This window comes from Anoplolepis gracilipes, chromosome 5 (genome assembly GCF_047496725.1).
Source record: "Anoplolepis gracilipes chromosome 5, ASM4749672v1, whole genome shotgun sequence".
Lineage (NCBI taxonomy): Eukaryota > Metazoa > Arthropoda > Insecta > Hymenoptera > Formicidae > Anoplolepis > Anoplolepis gracilipes.
The window spans coordinates 11,877,320-11,898,286 of NC_132974.1; the positions used below are offsets into that span (position 1 = coordinate 11,877,320).

General features: G+C 36.3%; 1 protein-coding gene across 1 annotated transcript; it reads right to left on the reverse strand.

Annotated features, from left to right (window-relative positions):
• Positions 1-964: 964 nt before the first annotated feature.
• Fbxo11 (F-box protein 11) lies at positions 965-20,967 on the reverse strand. Its single transcript, XM_072893491.1, has 8 exons — positions 20,365-20,967; positions 15,675-15,989; positions 14,561-15,352; positions 13,370-14,222; positions 13,037-13,257; positions 12,431-12,649; positions 12,141-12,348; positions 965-12,051 (listed from the first exon to the last, which is right to left on the reverse strand). The coding sequence occupies exons 1-8, from the start codon at positions 20,456-20,458 to the stop codon at positions 11,922-11,924; spliced, it is 2,832 nt and encodes a 943-aa protein (XP_072749592.1). The 5' UTR covers positions 20,459-20,967; the 3' UTR covers positions 965-11,921.

The window sequence follows — 20,967 nt, forward strand, 5'->3', positions numbered from 1 at the left end:
GTGTACCTATGGACTATGGCACTTGGTGCAGCTAGAGTTGAGATTTACGAGTTGGATACGGCTTAAACGGTGTGTCGTTTAGGTACTTAACAAGGTTTGTGGAGCGTTATCGACGCGCTGCCATTAGAGTTCGTACAACGAAGACGCGACACATGATGACGTAAATTCTCGTGCATTTTCTCATTCATTTATGATACATAAGCGCGCAGTGAGTGATGGCGCGACACAGCTGATCCGGTCCAGCTGATCACGCTTCGTTAGAGCCCGCGGCGTTTCTAAAGGGCTTCTCCGCCACCGTTTTCGATGGGGGCTGGTCGGCCGCTTTCGCTCGAACCTTTCCTCCCTTTCTTCGCGAGCGTACGCGTCATTAGGCGCTCTTAAATAAGTCAATTTAGCCGGTATATAAGACTCCGACCGTAACGCCCGAAAATGATTTATGTGACGAAAGGGGTCAAGGTTTTTCCGCGCCCCTTGAAACACCCTTTGTGACGTTATGACTTTTCCGCCTCTCCTCCGTCTCTTGTCTTGACTATAACGCGCGAGTGTGGATAGGTGATTCTATTACGCCGAGCGTAAAGCGATGTTGATGCGGTTGGGCTTTTATGTGTCGCGAGCCACATGGTTAATTAACCTCTGGTTTAATGGTACACGTTGGACACGCTCCGTTTATGAGGATCGTTATTTTCGGCTATTTTTGGGTGGACAATTTTGTGGAGCAGATAAGGATCGATATCGAAAACAATTTAGCTGCGGATTTTACGTAAATATGATATAAACGTAATGATACACGTAACTATCAGTATAATACAATATAATACAACCATCGTGATAATCATTTTATACGTATCTTTTCTTTATAAAACATCGAAATTTTACGCCGAATAAAAAAAATATCGAACAAGTAGAAAACGATAAAAAAACGATAAAAACATGGAAAAATAACTTACTTTTTTTTATATATATATATATATATATATATATATATATGTATATATATATATTAAACACTACATGTATATTAATAGCATCGCGTATATGGACGACAAAATCGACCACCTATATCCTATATCTTATACATATATGTGTATATCGCCTGTCTTAAATATTTATTTTTCTCGTTAAATATTTAATGTACAATTCAGATGTCGCGCATGACTTCGATATATATATTGTACAAGAAAATATTGACACCTCGTTGCGCGAAGCTCGCTTGAAGCTTCGGACCTATCGTTGTCCCTTTTAGAGATGCTCTCGGTCCTTGTGAAAGAGGCGCGAAAAGCGTATGTTTCACGCATTTTGTGTAGATGGACGAGAGCGGCTGACAAAGTGAAACATTTAATCGCGCGTTACTTTTTTCTCTTTTATCCCGGCCTTTTGCATACACGCACGCACGCACACACACACACGCACACACACACACACACACACACGTATATATTTATATTGTATTTGTATTGTACACTTTAATGGTGCAGTCAATGGTTCTCTCGTCGTGAATCGTCGCGAGGGGATGCACTTGCGGAAGGACCCGATATCTTCGCGTAACACTTCGAGTTTGGTGCACTTGAAAAGTAACTTGTCCCCCTCCTCCCCCCTCCCCTCCTCCCCGTCGAACAGCTCGTCGAGTAGGCCCTTTGTATCGGCATCGCCGATTTATTCGAATCGAATCGCGCGAGAGTATCTCGCTCCGAAAGAGAAAATCAGCTCTTCGATCGGGGATCGAAATCGGCGAAATTTTTTGATTTTTGACGCTATCGGTAAAAAGTATGTATGTATATCTCGCGATCGGGAAGGGTATTTTTACGTGCTCTTGTGGATGTGTGTGCATATATATATATATATATATATATATATATGTGTATGGGGATGGAGGGCACGTAAAAATTGGAAATCGCAATTCAGGTGTCATGCTGATTAATTAATCCCTCGTCGATCTTGCAAGATACCCTTCCTCTTAAAATTCTCGATCGCGAGTTATTTTTAATTTTTTCCCATTGTTAAACCACAATCGAGAGGATTTCCGCACATGCATATACTCGTTAGAATCCATTTCGTAGAAATCGGAGCGGATTTAAAGCTCCTGCTTTTGTATGGATCGATTTATTTATGCAACGCAGGAGATTCGCGCGTTGCAATCAATTCCTATGTTATTTCGAAGGGTTCGTCGTGTCCCAAATTGCAATTGTGCTTTAGCACTTTGGGTTTCTCTCCCGCTAGGAAAGCCGCTTAGGATCGATCGCACCGACAGTCTTGGTTAATTAACTGTTTAGATTGTATATTTACAGGATGATCGATAAAAACATGACGTTCGAGAAGCGAACGATGGCGTTCCGTAAAATAGCAGTATTTGCAAATACATTTAAAAAACGAGTTTATCATATGCTATGGAATTCTCGTGAAAGACGTATAAGGATGAGTCTCTTTCTCTTGCTTTGTCATGTATATATTACACACATTTTTCTATTAAAGAAAAAAATGAATGTTGACAATTAATTTAATTTAATTTAATTACAGTTCTAATTTTAGAAATGTTTTCTATTGGATTTTTTCAGATTGCTCGGATCTATTAATCCCCCCTTTTTTTTTATATCTTTCCTAAGCTTTATTCGCTACAATTTATTTAAGAAGATAATCATGTTTCCGTTCCAGCTTGCATACGATTAAGAATTATTCTTTACGAGGTAAACAGGGAGCGCCCGCGTTAGTAGACCGTAGTTTAATAATTGACCAACGTAGCAAGTGGCCATGAGAGCCACATACAGCTCTGATGAAGTTATTCTCGAGCTGTCCTGGTTTATAGCTACATTGTAGATACATTCGTAACATGTGAATGAATAAAGAAAAACTTTGTTAAATCGCTCTTGACTTGACCGACTGACCAACTAACTCTCGTTAACAATTCGCGTTCCGTGTGTCTCTAGTCTAACATTAAGAATTACACTTGTCACACGCGATGTGACGTTTCCAGCTGCGATGAAGATGGAAAGTGAGAATGTAACTACTTTAACTGTTCAACCGAGCCCTTAAACGTTAATAAATGAACCGATTATCGTTCGTCGACTCTAGTTTCTTGTAATCCAGTTCGAAAGATCTCAAACTTAAATTAAATCGTTTTTCATGTACTTATAAATAAACGACGAATAAAGATATTTTCGTGAAATGAGAATCAATTTCTAAATAAGAAAGAAGGGTATTCATAAAGAAAAGAAATAAGAAAGATTCGATATAGATTTAGAACACTGTGTATAAAAAGCAGAGCGATGCAACGTACATAATTAATCATGACAAAGCGTTACTAATTGACGTGGATGCGAACAGTCAATCTGGAATAACCGGCTCCGATTAGCGATTTCAGCTGTCTCATTCGACAAATATGTACATTATACCGGAGAGAATGAAAAATGCTTAGCGTTGATAGCCGATTAGATCAACCGGATCATGCAACCGGCTTCGTAATTACCGTGTACCTCGTCAATTCGCTAAGTCAAAGCGGAAAGTCTTAAGCGGAAACAAAGGAAGATTAGCCGCGTACGAGGATTACATCGAACGCGGATTTATGGGAAATTCGTATTACGGTAGATTACGTTCACCGTCTTAACTCTCCGACGTGTCGTAAAGTCCGAAAGTTCTAGCTTAATATAATTCGCATCAATAGCAAGCTTTCGCGATGCCGTAATTCGGATGCGATAAACGCCAGAGTCCTACATTGTCCGTGACGTTAGTGCTAATCGCGTTTCTAAAACAATGTTGCAGCGAAAAGCGTCGATTAACTTGATATCATGGCACGAGAACGTTATTCTATGGGACTCGCAAATAAAAAGAAGAACATATATATTCAAAATGGTCCTGTAAGTTTTTTGATTTTTATAGGACAAATTTTTATAGCCACTATTCTCCTCGGAAAAATCTATTTTTGATGTTTCCGCCTTTGAAGCATTGAATAAAATTTTTACATTTTATTAACAAATCCGATGAATGCCAAGCATGAACATCTATAATACATGGTCGATAAAAAAAAAAAAAAAAAAAAAAATCACGCGAGAGCTTATTTTCGATTTGCTAAAAGTGCATCGCAAAGTTAAACGGGCTGGCACTGCGTTCAATTAAATTATTATCGATTTACATTCGCTCTATCGTGGAATACTCGCTCGCTCTCTTACAATGCGATAAATGTGAAAAAGAAAATAATAGTTCCCGCGCTCCCTTACAATGTAATAAGCGTGAAAATAATTATAATAGTTTCTACCCCCTCCCTCTTCATCTTTCGTATAAATTTCATTACGAAACATCATACAATTTCATTAAGAAATGAATTTATAGATCTGATCCGGAAATGTACGTCCATTTGTGCAACACAAGTTTTATATAAGATATATAGAAAAAAAGTTTGATTTATTACTATCTATTTCATTAATCAGAATCAATTGTTTCTGTCGTAAATCATTATAATACTTTTCGTATATTGTAATGTCTTATATGTAAAATATCTTCAGTTTTGTGTGTGTAAACATCTACTTAAGTTTCACATTAAAATAGCTTTTTACTACTTTAATCTCAAAATTCTGAAAATTGTAACGTATTTTAAAAAGTGGAATATATATTTTATTCAGTATAAAAAAACCTACGCTGGAAATATAATTATTTTTTTCCTCTGAGTATTATTCTTTAAAGATGACAGGAAAAGGCACGCTGTCTGTTCGATTTAAAAATTCTCTTGGTAAAGATTATCTTTGCAACACATGTTCGGATAATATTTACAGTTTTGACTATTACATTATTTTTAAGAAACGAAAGTTTGTAATTTCGATTATTCAAATTTTCTGAGCGTCACGAAAAAATAGGATTATTTTATGTCAATTATGATAATTTTAGTTGCGTAAAAAAAAGAAAAATAATGACTTTTACGTTTCTCCTTTGAATTCGAATGCACAGCAATTAAAACGGAATTTTATAATTCCTGATATTTTCACTAGTAAACTCGTGAAAAGTATAAGAAACGTTCTTATCGTTTAAAAGAGAGAAGTTTACACTTACACTTTTTTCTCACGCGTAATTATACTCGTGTAAATATAATTCAGGATCACGTTCGCGAATTAAGACATCGTTAAATTAATCATTAAGTCTTTGTGAGTGAAAAGCGTAATTAGAATTATTTAATTAACGAGATTATTTAACAACAAAAAATACGGCAATTAAAATGTTCGCTAGAAAATCGCAAAAGAGCTTGATCAATTCTTTTTAATTATTTATCGCAAAGATGTATATGCGTATAAAATTTGCGCAACTTTCCTAAGTTTATGCTGCTTTAACTCTCATACAACATGATATAATACACAGACATCTATTTAATAGATTACAAAAGTTGAAACTTATACAGCTTCTCTCACGTGTATATTAGATTTCAGCTGTTCTAAGGCCATATTATACAGAGAATTATAGCGGAATTACGTAGGAATCATATAATGTAACCGAGAAAACTAACTCTTTGTGTTTTTTTTTTTCTTCTCCCTTTCTCTTATCCGACTGAAATTCAATGCGATCGCGATCCCATCCCACAGTCATCGGAGATTGAAACTTTGAAGAGCTCAATTCTCGATGTCGCGGATATGAAAAAAAAGAATCTTACGGCTACCGCGCTGTTTTTCCATCAAAAACATGAGTATCACTTTCGCGTATTTAATAGGAATATATTTGATCTCGAAAAAATTGCAACACAGAGTTTCACGATTCTCCGATCATATGAAACTGTGAAGAATCGATCGTTTTTTCTCGCAATAAGCAGATCCTGTAAAAAAAAGTCAACGAATACAAAGGAGAAAAATTATAATTATGATATCTAATTATATGTCTTCCTTTCTCTTACTTATAAAAGTGAAAATTTGAAAATTTTTAATCGAAAAAATATCTTATGTTTCGCACATTTCTTAAGATTTTTATTTCTCGATCTCTTCGAAAAAATTGTGACTTAATTCGTTAAATAATTCTAAAAAAAAAAAGATCGTTGCGTAAAATACGATAAAGATTTATCCTACATTTATCACGCATTTAATAAAAAAAAAAAAAAAATACCTTGTGTAAAGATCTAAATAAATGAATGATAAGGAGTAAAACTGCCACGTCTTATCAACCTTGCAACATTACACATGCAACACGATAATTTAGATATTCCGCCTGTAATAGAAATGCAACATCATTAACTTATCTCGTCTCAGCCACAAAGGGGCTAATATAGTCTGGTAATGTGATTAACATATATGCATGTTACTTAATTGCTGCTAAATATGAAGCTCACGAACTTAAACGATAATCGCGATAAAAGAGAGCGTGCGATATACGATTTTTTCTTTTTTCCTTTGCAGAAAGACTTCAATTTGCTATTATTAGTTGAATTAGTACGCGAGAAAAAGCTTTATGCATAAAGTATCATTTTGCAAATCTATTCAGTTGGCCGAAATCCACTTGCACGAGATAATTATTTGGTAGCATTGTTTATTTAATCGTACAAAAATGATTTGATTGATCATTTCTTTTTCTTCGTTTTCTCCTATTTATAATTATAAAAGCAAACCGCGAAGGTAGACCAAACATACTTTGTCTCGCGACAAAACGAAAAAGATACATAAATTAACAATAAAGGATAAAAAAAATAAAAATTATAATCGACAATAATATATATTTTTTTATATAATAGTGCAATCAATAAATTGTATATATATATGCAATACATATATAATTATATACATATATTTATATATGTACATATATAATTATATATATATAATGGTCAAGTTAATATTTACATTATACGTACTTCTACTGATTTTTTGCGGATCCGTGTGTTTGCACAACAAACGCTTTGTGTGCTCTTAATCTATCTAGCTTCTCTACCGCACCGGAGCTATGGCAACTAACGTAATAATGGCAAGTACTCGCTGACGGAAAATCGAGAGTCGATGTTTGACGGTGGACAGTATAGTTCATGGAATGGAGTGATTGATTATCAATTTGTAATAAAGAGAGAGAGACCGATAGATCAAGGCGAGGATTCGGCTGATTTATTGATTTTTTCGAGCTACGTCGATAATAAATGTCCCCATCATGTTTGTCCCTTCTGAATTGAACGATTATTCCTAAAATATTTTTTTTCACGTCTTTGATAGTAATAAGGATATTTTAAATGATTCAGTAAAATGAAAAACTCTATACATCAAGACATTAATTATCCAGATTCAAAATAGGAGAATTACGTATATGATTATACCTGCGCAAAATTTTGAAAATGAAGTATATTAAATAAAAGAAATTTTAAAAACAATATAACTAAAAATATAATTTTATATATATATATATATTTAAAAATATTAAAAATTGTATATTTAAAATACATAATATATAATTTCCTTCTGTATTTTTTTATTCTCGTTCGGCTACCAATCGCGTAAAAAAAAAAAAATTTCGATATTTGGATAATCAATACTCGGATAATTAACATTTTGTCGTATATAGTATCTTGGAACTTCAACTTGTGTGGAACACGTTGATTACACACGCGCTAATCGGATTAGCTCATAAATGATACGGCACGTACAATCAATATTACTCGTCTCATGACCAGAGCTTGGTTGTATGTTGCACGATTACAATCTTGAATATTTCTCTTCCCTACTTTTTTTTTTTTTTTTTTTTTTTTGTTAGAAGACAAAAATTTCTTGACACTCCCGAGACTTCACACGTGGCGTGAAATGACGATTGTCACTTTGGTGAACGTTAAGATGAAGCTCTATTTAGCGTCAGCCGTTCTTATAGCAAAATAGTAAGAATGACAAATACAACGGAAGGGGATGGAATGAGAGGGGGAGAGGGAAGAGGGAAAGGAAGGGTCCGTTTTTGTTGTGATCGAGTCCCTTATCGTCTAATACATTCAACAACTAGAAACAGAGAAACACTGGGATTGTGCCGCAGCCGAATACGAGAATCTCGATCCATTGTGTGTACGATGTGTCCGTATGCATATTACGTTGCGTGTGTGTGTGTTTGTATTCTGTATGTTTTTCGTGCAAGCCTATTTTTACCTATCTCACGCGTCTATTACGCGTGTATGTACGTTGTTCTTTTCTTTTTCATCCCCTTGTTCTCTCTTTTTTTTTTTTTTTTTTAGGAGTTTTAGGTCACGAGGGTGTAAGCCGTAAAACGCGTACGCTCGAGCAGGCGGAATGGAAGCAGCTGGGAAGTTATTATACGAGTCCACGAATCGTTCGCCGCTTGGTTGCTGCCTCGTCCTACGTTGTACATACATATATACACGGTTTGCTGCGCAAAAACAATGTATACTCGAAACATTACTCAACATACATACTTGAAAGTGCATGGAGAAAAAGAATCCGCTGACACGGTCAAATTTGTCACTGTCATAGCGAGTATCGTTAGTTGTTATATGAACAAAGCAAGAAGATACTTGTCGAGGGAACACTAATCTTACATGCTCAAAACAGTTCTCTATAATCTACACGAATTATCTCGTTATACCAACTGACTAGTGTCTTATCGAAGCACAGCAACGCGTTTTTAGCGTTGAAACATTTCAGAAAAAAAAGGTATTGTATTGTGAATCACTTTTTGCTTCGATAATAAACAGATGGAGAGTTTTCTATTTTGTCGACAAAAAGTCTTTCGTTGTTGAATAATTAAAAAAAAAAAAATTGATAAAACTTTGTTTTAATCTCTCGTTGTGTGTGTGCTTTCGAATCATTGGATAAACAGCAACAGTGACAATTTTGTTGTGACAGAAAATTCCTTTACTCTGTGTGCGTGTGAGGAGGTAGAAATCGCAGAAAAATGCTCCCCTCGAATTCGGAGGGAAGAACGGCTCCGCACGGACAATGATAAATTTATACTTTTGAGGGTTTCGTTTTATTCTCCCTCGCTGAAAAGAGAGATGAAGGAAGTGTGCGCGCGTGCACGCGATTCTCTTCCCATCTCGATTTCTTAGCACGAGAAAAAAAAGAAAAAAAACATTTACATATACATATATATCTCTGCAACATATTACGTATATATAATAAAATGATTCGGTCCATGGATAACATAGAACATCCAGCGTTCAAATTCAATCGACAATTTATACAATTTGACAAATAAATTCGATAAAAAAAATTTTCACACTCAGTTACGTCTAAATTTTTTTTAGAGAGCGGCGTAACCCTGATTTGACAACTTCAACACGAGAAAAAAAGAAAACAGAAATCACTCGACAGCGTATTCGCAAATAATGCACAATAAATGCAATATATATATATATTATATATATATAAATAAAAAATTTAATATAATCGTGTGTATTATTTCCCGTCGCATCGCCAATACATTCTTCTGCAGTTCCTTCGCTTCGAGCGTCAGACAAGAAAGGATCCACGAAATTCGTCAAATGCACAATATCGTTAAACAAAACAACAGACCATACGTTATATCACTCAAGAATCGAAAGATTCGCGGTACGCGCTTTTTTTTCTTTTTTTTTTTACTTTTTAGGTCTAATGTGGCGCGCGCGTAAAAAGTGTCTATATCCTTCGTTCAGTTAACACGCCTATATTTGTTGGATATATACAAGCTTTTCCGTCACGATAGTACATATAATATGACACCGTATAAATAATACTATCTTCTTCCGCGAATCGGCAAGCTCAAAGACAATTTTTACGCGCCGCTTCTCGCTGTAGACGACATACAAAAGATACCATGTATACGCGTATAATATAATAAACGAATTACACGTTTTTTTTTAACGTGCGAACAAAATTTACGATAATGATATCTCTATCAGAAATAGAGTTCACTCTTCTCTTCTCTATTTATCTATATATGTATACCACGTGTATGCGTAAATAAAGGTGATTTCGGTCTAAAATTATATCGCTAATAGGCGCTTCCTCTTTTCTTTCGCACGGGAGCGCGCGTGCCCACTCCCGAAGAAATTACAATTACATTAATGCGATTAGACTTCTTTTACGCACTCTCTCTTTCTCTCTCTCTCTCTCTTTCTAACGTAATAATTAAAAAAATCGGATTACTCTGAAAAATTCGAGATTATTTTTTAAAAACTGTTCCTCGGACAGTACATTTTTTTTCTATTTTAAACGCTCAATTTCTTCTTCCGTTTCCTTTTTTTTATTCACTGGTATACACACGTTGTATATCTTCTTAGACGCACACTCTTTTTCATCCGTGATTTTAATTTAATTTTGAACATTTATCGCGTCTTTATTATGCACTTCGCCCGTTGGGGGATGGGGGAGTAACTTAGGACCATCGCATAATTTATCACTGCGAATATAATGGAACCGTTAATTACGCGTTAATTACGAGGTATGTTTACGTCGAAAAATTAGCAGAACGTTCATCTTCCTTTTGATTATATTCCACCTGTTGTGAGTTTTATATATCACATATTTTAGACATTGTGTTCCGTGTGTCTTACAGATCTTCGTCTCGTTGATTTTTTTCGCTCCCACGTTTCACCTTTGCCTCTCTTTCTTTTACTTTCGTTTACCTCCTCAAGATTTGTACAGCACAGATTCGTCCATGTAGTTGCACTTGTTAGCATGTTTACGATCGCGTGACGCATTGGTTTACGGTCCTTCCTTTTTTTCCTCGTTGCAATGATTTAAGTTTAAATTTTCAGTTTTTACGATTCCGACAAGGGCGTGATATTCAACACGCGTTGCTCTTACGTTTCTTTATACACTGGTATAATTATAAGAGTCTTTTGTTTTATGAACTGTTGAGTGCAAATCTTATTTATATACTTTATGTTTTTATTGTGGCGTTGATGTTTCTCTGCTCGCGAGAATATGGTAATATGATTGCATTACCTACTCTCAATGTTTCCAACCACCACTGCTTCGATATACACAATTTACATTCCGGATACACTGTTTCACACCGTGTGAATTTATATTCGTTTTATTTACGTGTTAACGCGGCTTTCATTAGAGTTTTAAGCAAGTTCATTAGAGCGTATATTACGAGGCGTCAAACGTTCTTATTATGGCGTATACACATGCTTCTTTTCCTTCTCGCTTTCATTTTTTTAATGCTCCGGCACTGCACTCTTGTTATATGATAATTTTAAGGATTGCAGAACCTCAATAAAAAGGATCACGTGAAATGTTCGATTTACGATTAGCCTAGCGTTTCCCTCGTTTACACATTCAAATTATAATTTGATATATCTAATATTATACTGTGTCTTACATATGAGGGTTTTTGTTATTTTATTACTATCGTTTCTTGGCGACACTCGATTGCCGAGTTCTTTATTAAGTTTGGAGTAAAAAAAACAATTTTGTTTTCAAAAATTTTTAACAAAGATTGATCAAAGAGAAATAACACGTGAAGTAAAAACTTGATGTGTAAGATAATCTTTTTAATTTTAAATAATCATGGGAAAAAGATTATCAATATGATCAACGTTCAATGTAAAATAAATATAAATGAAAAAGCAAATAAATAGTATGCTTCATACATTATTCTTGTGTAATTATGATGTAATGTTTATATGAAAAGAATTTTAGAATATAGCTTCATAAGAAAGGAGAAACATTACAGATAAAAATGACAATACCATGGATAAAGCTGATTCAGATGGAAAAATAAAATAAAAAAAAAAAAAAAAAAAAAAAAAAATGAAATGATATATTATCAGAGTATTGTAACATGACATGATAACAATAACAAAATAGCTTCTTAATAAATAGATAACTTTTTAAAGTACAACAATTATATGATAGCAAATATAAATATATATTTACGAAGAGAAGAATCTTAATAAAGAACTCGGTAGCAGATTACTGCGTCTGTTCGCGATATTACTGGACTTACGGCTCTAACAATTGTTTGATTGTTAAATTATTTTAGGTTAGTTCCTAGTTGACCATAAGTGTATGCGATTCCATGGGCGCCGCGCTGTCATACAACGTATCCGTATCTTGTGTAGGCTCGCCTTGTAACTGGCATTGATTACTCAACGTTCCAGCGCCGCAATCACAAAAGAATCTAGAAATATTAATGCACAATTTTATTATAATTATTTAATACTAACAGAGAATATACACCTAAGTAATACATCAAGCAAATTCTCTCACCGGTCGTGTCTGATGAATTCCACGTCGTGACCGGCATGACAAGTTTTTATACAATTAACGCATATCGCATTACGATCTGTCGTGTTGCAAGTTTGACAGCGGTAGAAGTCGTGCATAGGGAAGGAAGTGTACGATGAGATTTTGTACAGGCATTGGCCATTTCCAACTGCTTTCTCCACCGCATCTTGATTACTAAATATTTTATTGCCTAAAAAAAGAGTGCGCGATGCTCAGTAGAGTCGTTTTTTTTTCCTCGCCAAAAACGCTACTACCCGAAAGCAAGCATTTACCTCTAGTTGTTGGCTGCACCCCACTCGCTAGGCACAGACCACCGAATCGATTATTGAATATTTGATTGAATTCCAGCGTGGCGGTGGCGTTGTTGGTTATTTCAACGCCAGCTGCCAAACCATCGAAAATCCGGTTCCTCCTCAAGATTGGCTGCGATTGCGTCGAAATGAGCACACCCGCTTGCGCGTTACGAAATATATCGTTTTCTTCCAAAACACCTGTATTGAGAACGCGTGAAATCACAACCACAATCTATTTTTCCCTTAAATTTAAAATGTATATAAATATATTTATATATAATTTTATATTTTTAAATATTTTCTATTTTTTAATTTTTTAAAAATATTTTGTTTTAACAGTTGAAGAAAGATATATTATTCAATTACTTATTGATGGAATTGATAAGTTTTGAATTAAAATAATTATGTTTGATTACTTTTGACATATTTTAATAAAAATATATAAAATATATTCAATTAAATTTAAAGAAGACACATAACATAAAAGAAAAAAATTTCGTCATTTTTGTAATATATTTACATATATATAATATAATGTGTGTGATACACAAAAATTATTAAAATTTTCTGAACAAGATATTTTACCTTTGCCCCCATTAAATATACAGATTCCGCCGTCCCGTCCGTCGTATATTTTGTTTCTTTTAAGGGTTGGATTACTATCCGTCTTAATCCAAACGCCAGCCATTGCATTGTCAAAAATCTCATTTTGTTCAAGTAAGCCTAAGCCGCTATTATATACAAGAACACCGCCGTTCTGACCTCCCCATATTTTGTTGCCACGTATTACCGGATTACTGCCAGTCCTAAATTAAAGATAGAAAACACAATTTCAGACGATTTTCTTACCGCTACATTTCATTTACGCACATTCAAGACTCACGAGCATCATTTAATCTTTTTGCACGTGTGAATTACCTTATTTGTACTCCTGAATACAAGTGATTGAAAATATCATTGTCTTCCAATCTTCCGTGGCCGTTGTCGTAAAAATACACACCGACCTGTTTGCCACTGTGAATGCGATTTCTCCTCAAAACTGGTGTCGAACCCGTCGTAATCCACACGCCTGCCAGGGTATTGGCATAGACCTCATTTTCCTCTATTAGGCCCTGACCCTTTTCGTGAACGTAAATGCCACCGTGTTGACCGTGATGTATTTTGTTATGTCGAACGATCGGATCCGAATTTGTTCTGATTTGTATACCAGCCAGCGCGTTGCCGTAGATATTATTATGCTCGATCAAACCTCTGCCTTCGCCGAATATGTACACTCCACCTTGATGGCCGTTGTATATTTCGTTCCGACGTATAGTCGGATTCGAATTTGACGTGATCCATACGCCAGCAAAATTGTTGGAGTGAATCTTGTTGTCGATAAATTGTCCCAGGCCGTTTTCGTGAACATAAATACCACCAGTCTGGCCGTGATGAATCTCGCAGTGCACCACAGTTGGATTCGCACCGGCCTTTACTTCGAAACCCGCTATCCGATTGTTATGAATATCGTTAGCTTCAAAGTAGCCAAGTCCATTATCAAACGTAAATATTCCTACATCACGACCATGATGGATGTGATTTCGTCGCATGATAGGATTTGCGTAATTCTTCACCCAGATGCCCGCTAAAGCGTTTCGCGAGATCTCGTTGTCTTCGTATGTGCCTTGTGCGTAATCAGTCACGTACAAACCAACGTTTTCGCAATCTGAGATGTCGCAGTTTTTCACTAATGGATTAGCACCCACGCCTGATACACAGACTGCGGCACCAACTAAAGTTGAAGAAAAAAAAAAAGATAATCTTAATAAACAAGTCATTAAAATTTATTAAATTATTTATTATAGTCAATTTGCTTAAATTTATATCAATTTCTTTTAAAAAATTGTAATATATTGAATAATTATAAATCTTTTGTCGTATTTAATCATTTTGTCATAAATTTTAAAATTAATCTTTTGATAAAGATGTATTTAAATTTTACAGAGATAATAATAATCTTATCAAATTCAAAATTTTGTACTAGAATACTTTAATTTTGCGTTTGCAATATATATATATATATATATATATATATATATGTACTTATAGGTTAAGCGAGGATTCACTTACCAACACTGGAGCTTCTTATAATGCAATGATCGACAGTAGGACTGCAATTTTCACCAACTTCTAGACAATAATGTTTATGATGTGGCACTGTGCTTGTAACGTCGGGCGTAAACTTCAACGTGAGATGTCCAGCGTAAGCACGCTTTGCACCTTCCACAAACATAACTGTTGATTCGCTTTCTCGCTCCAGGATGACGGATTCCGCGACATTGCCTGGTGCGGCGCCGATCAGTGCTACATCGCTATCGATCACGAGAAACTCGCCTCTGTACGTGCCTGCATGCAAAAATACCAAATGCTGCGTCGACGTATCTTCTCCGCTCGTTTGCGAATTGCTATTACAACAGCCTTGACCGCCCGTGGTCGCACCGCCGTTTGTCGTGGAACTGCTGTTGCTCCTGTACTCGTCCACGTAGTCCAGCGCACCCTGGACCGTATTGAAGTACGGTAGATTACGGCCCTTGAATTTTAAGTCTTGGAAGCCGGGCCGCACGTGGACACCTCTGTATAGCTGCCTGAAGCTTTCCTTCCACGGATTCTGATACTCAGACTCGTCCGGCGACACAAACTCAAATTTACACGGAGCTGGATTAAATAGCGGCAGATCATATTCGTAAACCTGCTGGTAAAGAGACTTCCACAGTTCCGTGTCGTTCGCGATCGCTTGGAAACGTTTGCAGACTTGCGAGACTCGGCAAAGATCTTGCTCCATAAGATAATTGAATATCGTAAGCAGCACTTCGTCCGGTAGTTCGTATTGAAGGTAATGCGCCGCCGTGTTTGTATTTATACCTGCCGTAAGAAATCAAAATTAGACCTGACTAATCAGCTTGAGTTGAATTCTACAAGTTTACGTGTCGAGAAGCAAATGAGAAAGCAGTGTTAAACCTTTCAAATAGATAATTCTCTATATTAACTCAATTTAATTAACTTTGTCTCCATCATTAGAAAGATTTTTATTTATTATATTGTATGTACAAAAAATATACTGTGTATACATATATTAATAACATATAATCATCGTTATATTATGAATATTAATGTTTTACTTCTTGACACATGAAACAGTTTTTAATTTGACTTATATCTCAATTGTGAAAATTTGGAGACGTACCGTCTGTAGAAAGCGAACATGTTCGTCTCGGTCGCTTTCTCGCTGGTAAAGATGACGAACCAAAGGTAGCGGCAATGCTACTTCCACCCGATGGTGGTAGAGCGGAACTTGTGCCTGGTGCTGGGTCCGGATGAGGTGGACTTTTGCGTCTCAAGTCGTACGGCGACGAGTGCGACTGTGGAGACGGCGAGGGTGCAGCTATCCCGGATACACTAGGGGACGAGCCTCGTCCACCACTTCCTCCGCCTCCACCTCCAACTCCACCTCCCGGAAGGATCTGATTGGACGTCGGACACGGTAGGTCGCATGGCTCGGCTATTAGAAAAAAAACATAGAAATGAAAAACTTACACTCTAAAAAAAGGGAAGGTGAGAGAAAAGCAGGTACTTTTTTTTCGAAAAGACAATCTTGTGTATATATTGTTTTGTATTTACTGCTTTGCTTGCCTGATAAAAGAACTTTTAATAGGAACCGTTTTCCAAAAAATAGTTATCTACAAAAACAGAAAAAAAAGAAGATAATAAATTATAATCAGTTTTTTATAAAAAGGCCTTCAATACTCTAAATCTGAAATTGTAGCTTTGTGTCTGTTAGATGAAAATGTATAGAAGTATACATTTTAGGGGGAATATGATCTCATAATTAAATCACAATTCTTTCCAAAAGAGAACCCCTTATTAAAGTTAAGGCTATTAGTCTGTTAAGATAAATATAGTAAGAGACAAGAAAGGATGGAAGAATAGCTAAAGTGTGATACTGTGCCTCAATTCAAAATATATAGCTGTCAAATAAAAACGAAAGAGAAAGAGAGAAATCCTGTGCTTTGTTACAAATGATATATCCTATTTATGCGAGTAGGAATAAACTTGTATGCTTAATATGCAGTTTATAAACAAAAAGCACATTACAAACTTGTCATTTGTTATAATTAGTAATAAATCAGAGAACCCCAGAGAAATTTGCATATTGACACAAGGTGACCCTGTTTTACAAGTGCTGATGCATAAATTGTTCAGTATGCAATGTTGTAAATCGATCTAAATCTGCTAATAAAGAACAATATATTACAATAACGTACAATATGATATTTCACAATGTAATTTTTAACATTATCCAAATTTAATTAAACTTTAATATGCAGCCTTAGAACCAAATAAATAAAAAAAAAAAAAAATGTTACCGCCTCATTTTTTAGTATCAATCTTATTGCAGGAATATATTGTACAATAAAATTTTTCATACATCTCATATATTCCTTTTACCTTTCTACAAAATTATATCACGACAGGAAACGATATCGAGACACGATGATACCTCCTCCACTATCGACTGATTGCCGTTATCACAACATATGAAATTCACACATCGTATACCAAAATACAAATTGACAAAAAGAGATATGCCGAGATTGATATTCACAGACGTTCCTCTATCTCTCTGTCTCTCTCTCTCTCTCTGTTCATTGACTATCAAACCATTATCATCGGTACACGTCAATGAATATCGCTTGGAAAGGAGCAGAATCCGTCACGCGCCTTCCACTCCGCTCTGGTAAAAACCAAGCACCTTTCAAACACATTTCAGACATTTCACTTTCTAGCCGATAACACACGGAAACGCGCACGGGAGGGCGCTCTACTCGTGGGATCAACGGGATGCGTGATTTTTCGGGCCAGGGATTATCTCGATCACGTTGCTTTCGGGTCCTCTCCAGGATCCTCTCTCACGAAAGTGGAGCACCGTTAATTCATCACTAAACGTCCACTGGCAATGTCACGTCAGCCTCTTATCTCTCTTTTCCTTTTCCTTCTGGATATAAAAAAAAAATATATATATATAATTAATTTAAACTTATTTTTTATTTACAAATATGCGCGATTTAATTCCAACGAGATTTTTAGATTAAATTTCTCGAGTATATATCTCTGTTAAATAGATAAGTTTATACGTGAGATAACATGATTTTTATTCTTATCCAATATCACTTTAGCATAACAGCTCTAATTTAATTTTCTCGAAATATTCGAATATTCAAGTGTTGATAGTAATTTAAAACTGAAGATTTAAAAATTAAAATATATTCGTAAAAAAATAACATATTTATGCGCGTATTCAAATTAAATTAATTTTTAATCGTTTTTCGCAAAGAATCTCTCTGTTCCTTTTCCTTCTAGATATAAAAAAAATATATATATATAATTAATTTAAACTTATTTTTTATTTACAAATATGCGCGATTTAATTCCAACGAGATTTTTAGATTAAATTTCTCGAGTATGTATCTCTGTTAAATAGATAAGTTTATACGTGAGATAACATGATTTTTATTCTTATCCAATATCACTTTAGTATAACAGCTCTAATTTAATTTTCCCCAAATATTCGAATATTCAAGTGTTGATAGTAATTTAAAACTGAAGATTTAAAAATTAAAATATATTCGTAAAAAATAACATATTTATGCGCGTATTCAAATTAAATTAATTTTTAATCGGTTTTCGCAAAGAATCTCTCTTGTGCCTTCTTCACTTTTCGAAGAAAATTTTAAATATTACACAGCTAAAAAATTAATAATCACAGCATAAACAATTGAACTTCCCTCTCTGAAAAACAAAATACGAAAAATTTAAATATTAATCTCAAAGATACTTATTGTTCGCTTATCCTCTCGTCTTCTCAATTTCTCTTTTCTCTTCCCTTTTACTGTCATCGTCTCTTTCTACTTAGGATATTACATTCGTACGAGTTTGTTTGTTGAATAAAGAATTTCAAAGTTTCCATCAGGATTCAAAGAATTCTCTGATAGCCAATCGATACGTCGAATATTTTGCCGTATGAATGTAATATCAGTCATACACCCACCCTCTTTTTTTCACTCTCTCTTTCTCTCTTTCCCCCTCCGTCTCTCTCGGACTGGAAAATTCGGCACCGATCGACTTATACTCTTGCGCGTCCCAACTGGATCGCTGGTGATTCGGAATCGAGAAGAAAGGGGAAAGAGAAAGAGAGAGAGAGAGAGAGAGAGTAAAGGGAAAAAGAAGGCAGGGTATAGGGGGGCCGCGGGGGCAGGGAAGGGGGCGACTCCGAAGCCAACATTCCGATGGATTGATCGCGAAGTGGAGATCGCGATCGGCCCACCATGTACATGGGAAGTACAAGAGCAATTCAACGAGAGTTTTTATTCTAACACAATATTGTTTTATAACAAGGATCATATTGTATTTCCCCTTTCCCCTTAATAAAATGTTGGAGGTCGATCAACCCCTTTTATTATATTTCTGAGGCACTCAGCTCCTGCAATATATTGTAATAAAAGATCATTTTCCATTCTTCATCGAAATATCCATTTGAAATATTGAATTCTTACACTGTATAATTTTTTAATTCAGGTATATAAAATTCAGAGCATCGTGTATTTAGGTTATACTCCTTCAAAGATAGATGATAGGAGATATTATTGTGGACTGCTAGTTAAAATATGTTCCTTGTTTATTGTTGTTTATTGACAGCATAATATCAAGGAATTTTGACAACCCTTTTTTCTTGTTCTAAATCTTCTGTCCAAAAAGTTTGTTGCAAATTCTTGAATCCAGAATTATACCATCACCACAGCAATCAATTAGATATTATCTATAAATACTAAAAAGCAATATGGCTGTTAATAGCTATTAATAAGAAATTATTCACAACCTGAAAAGTGACTCATGAATGAGTCTGTAATTTGGAGATGAACAAGTGCATGAATGCACTTACAATTAGTAAAACAGCGCTATAATTCCAGCATTTATTATAATATTGCTTAAGTTATTAGTTAAGCATTTAGATATTAGCATTAATAGTTGTTGCCTAAACTTTCCTTGTCGCTGTAACACAACTATGATTAGACTAAGTCTCTTCTGGACAATTTTGTCCTTGAAAGCCAATGAACATAGATTCTGGGCTACATAACCTCAGTTGAAACGCTTAGGAATCGCTTGGAGATACACAACAGACACAACTTGGAAAAGGTTTACATATGGCTGTCAAAAATATACAGAATCCGTTCTCTCCTACATTAAGTAGTGACAAAAACTGTCAATGTGTTTCTTCCTCTCACTAGATGTACAATTTCAAGTCATTTTTTTCAGCATCTTCCTAAATTCTCTTGCATATTTCATGTAAAAGGAAAATGTATGGATTTTCCAAGGAAAGAAAAAAATAGAGATAAGAAAAATCATAGAAAAATATAGATAGACGGAAAGAAAAAAAGAAAAAAAAAAGCGAGAGCGTTGACGGCACGCAGACCTGTACGTCGAGACAAAGACTCGACGGAGATGGCGGAGTACGTGGGACTCGTGGTTAGAACGACGAGTGGTACTCTCGATCCGTCGATGTTCCCGAACGAGATGGGCGATGGCGAACAGCCAGGACAGACAGGTGAGCAGTGAGATCTCGGAAGAAGCTCTCCGATGAAGAGAAAGAAAGAAAAAGAGGAGAGAGAGGAAGAGAGAGAAAGACTCTCTTTGTGTCCCTGTCTCTCTCTCTCTCTCTCTCTCTCTTTCCGTCTCGCTCGCTCACGCCGTCCCTCCACGTCCCTCTTGGTTCGTTCGTTCGTTCGTTCGTTCGTTCGTTCGTTTGCTCGCTCGCTCGCTCGCTCGCTCGTTCGTTCGTTCGTTCGTTCGCACTCGCTCCTTCTTTCTTTCTCTCTTACCCGTGGTTCTCGACGGCAAAGGGATCCTGTTTGCGTTTTTCCGACGCGATCTCCGCACGTAGCTGCGCGACGACGAGAACGACGCGCTTGGCATTTTGCGCGTGTCGTCGGCGGCCCTCGGCGGTCGTCCTCGTGTCCGTCCCCGTTGCCGTCGTTGTCCTCCTCCACTGCCTCCTCCTGCCCCTCCCCCTCCTGCTCGTCTCTTCTGGTGGTGCTGCTGCTGCCGCTCCTTCTCCTATTCCGCTCCCGATCACGACTTGTCGCGCACTTCCCGAATACGAGGGATGCGCGAGTAGTCCCCGACGGGTACCCCTGCCCGGCAGGTACACCGCGGTCGTGGACACGCGTTGGCAGAAGATGTCAAACGCTTAGGACACACTACACAATAGCGACACTACCACCGTGCACGGCGGCCATCTTCTTGATCTCTGCTTGCCGACTGGCCCAGAGGGCAGCCGCCAATCGGACGTGTTTCTGCCCCGTGCGAGTGCGTGTTGTACGTCCCTCACCCCCCATTCGACCCGCACCGTTTCGTCGCCGTCGCCGCCTCAACCTCTGGCGCCTTTCTCACTCTCTCTCTCTCTCTCTCTCTTTCCTCCCCCC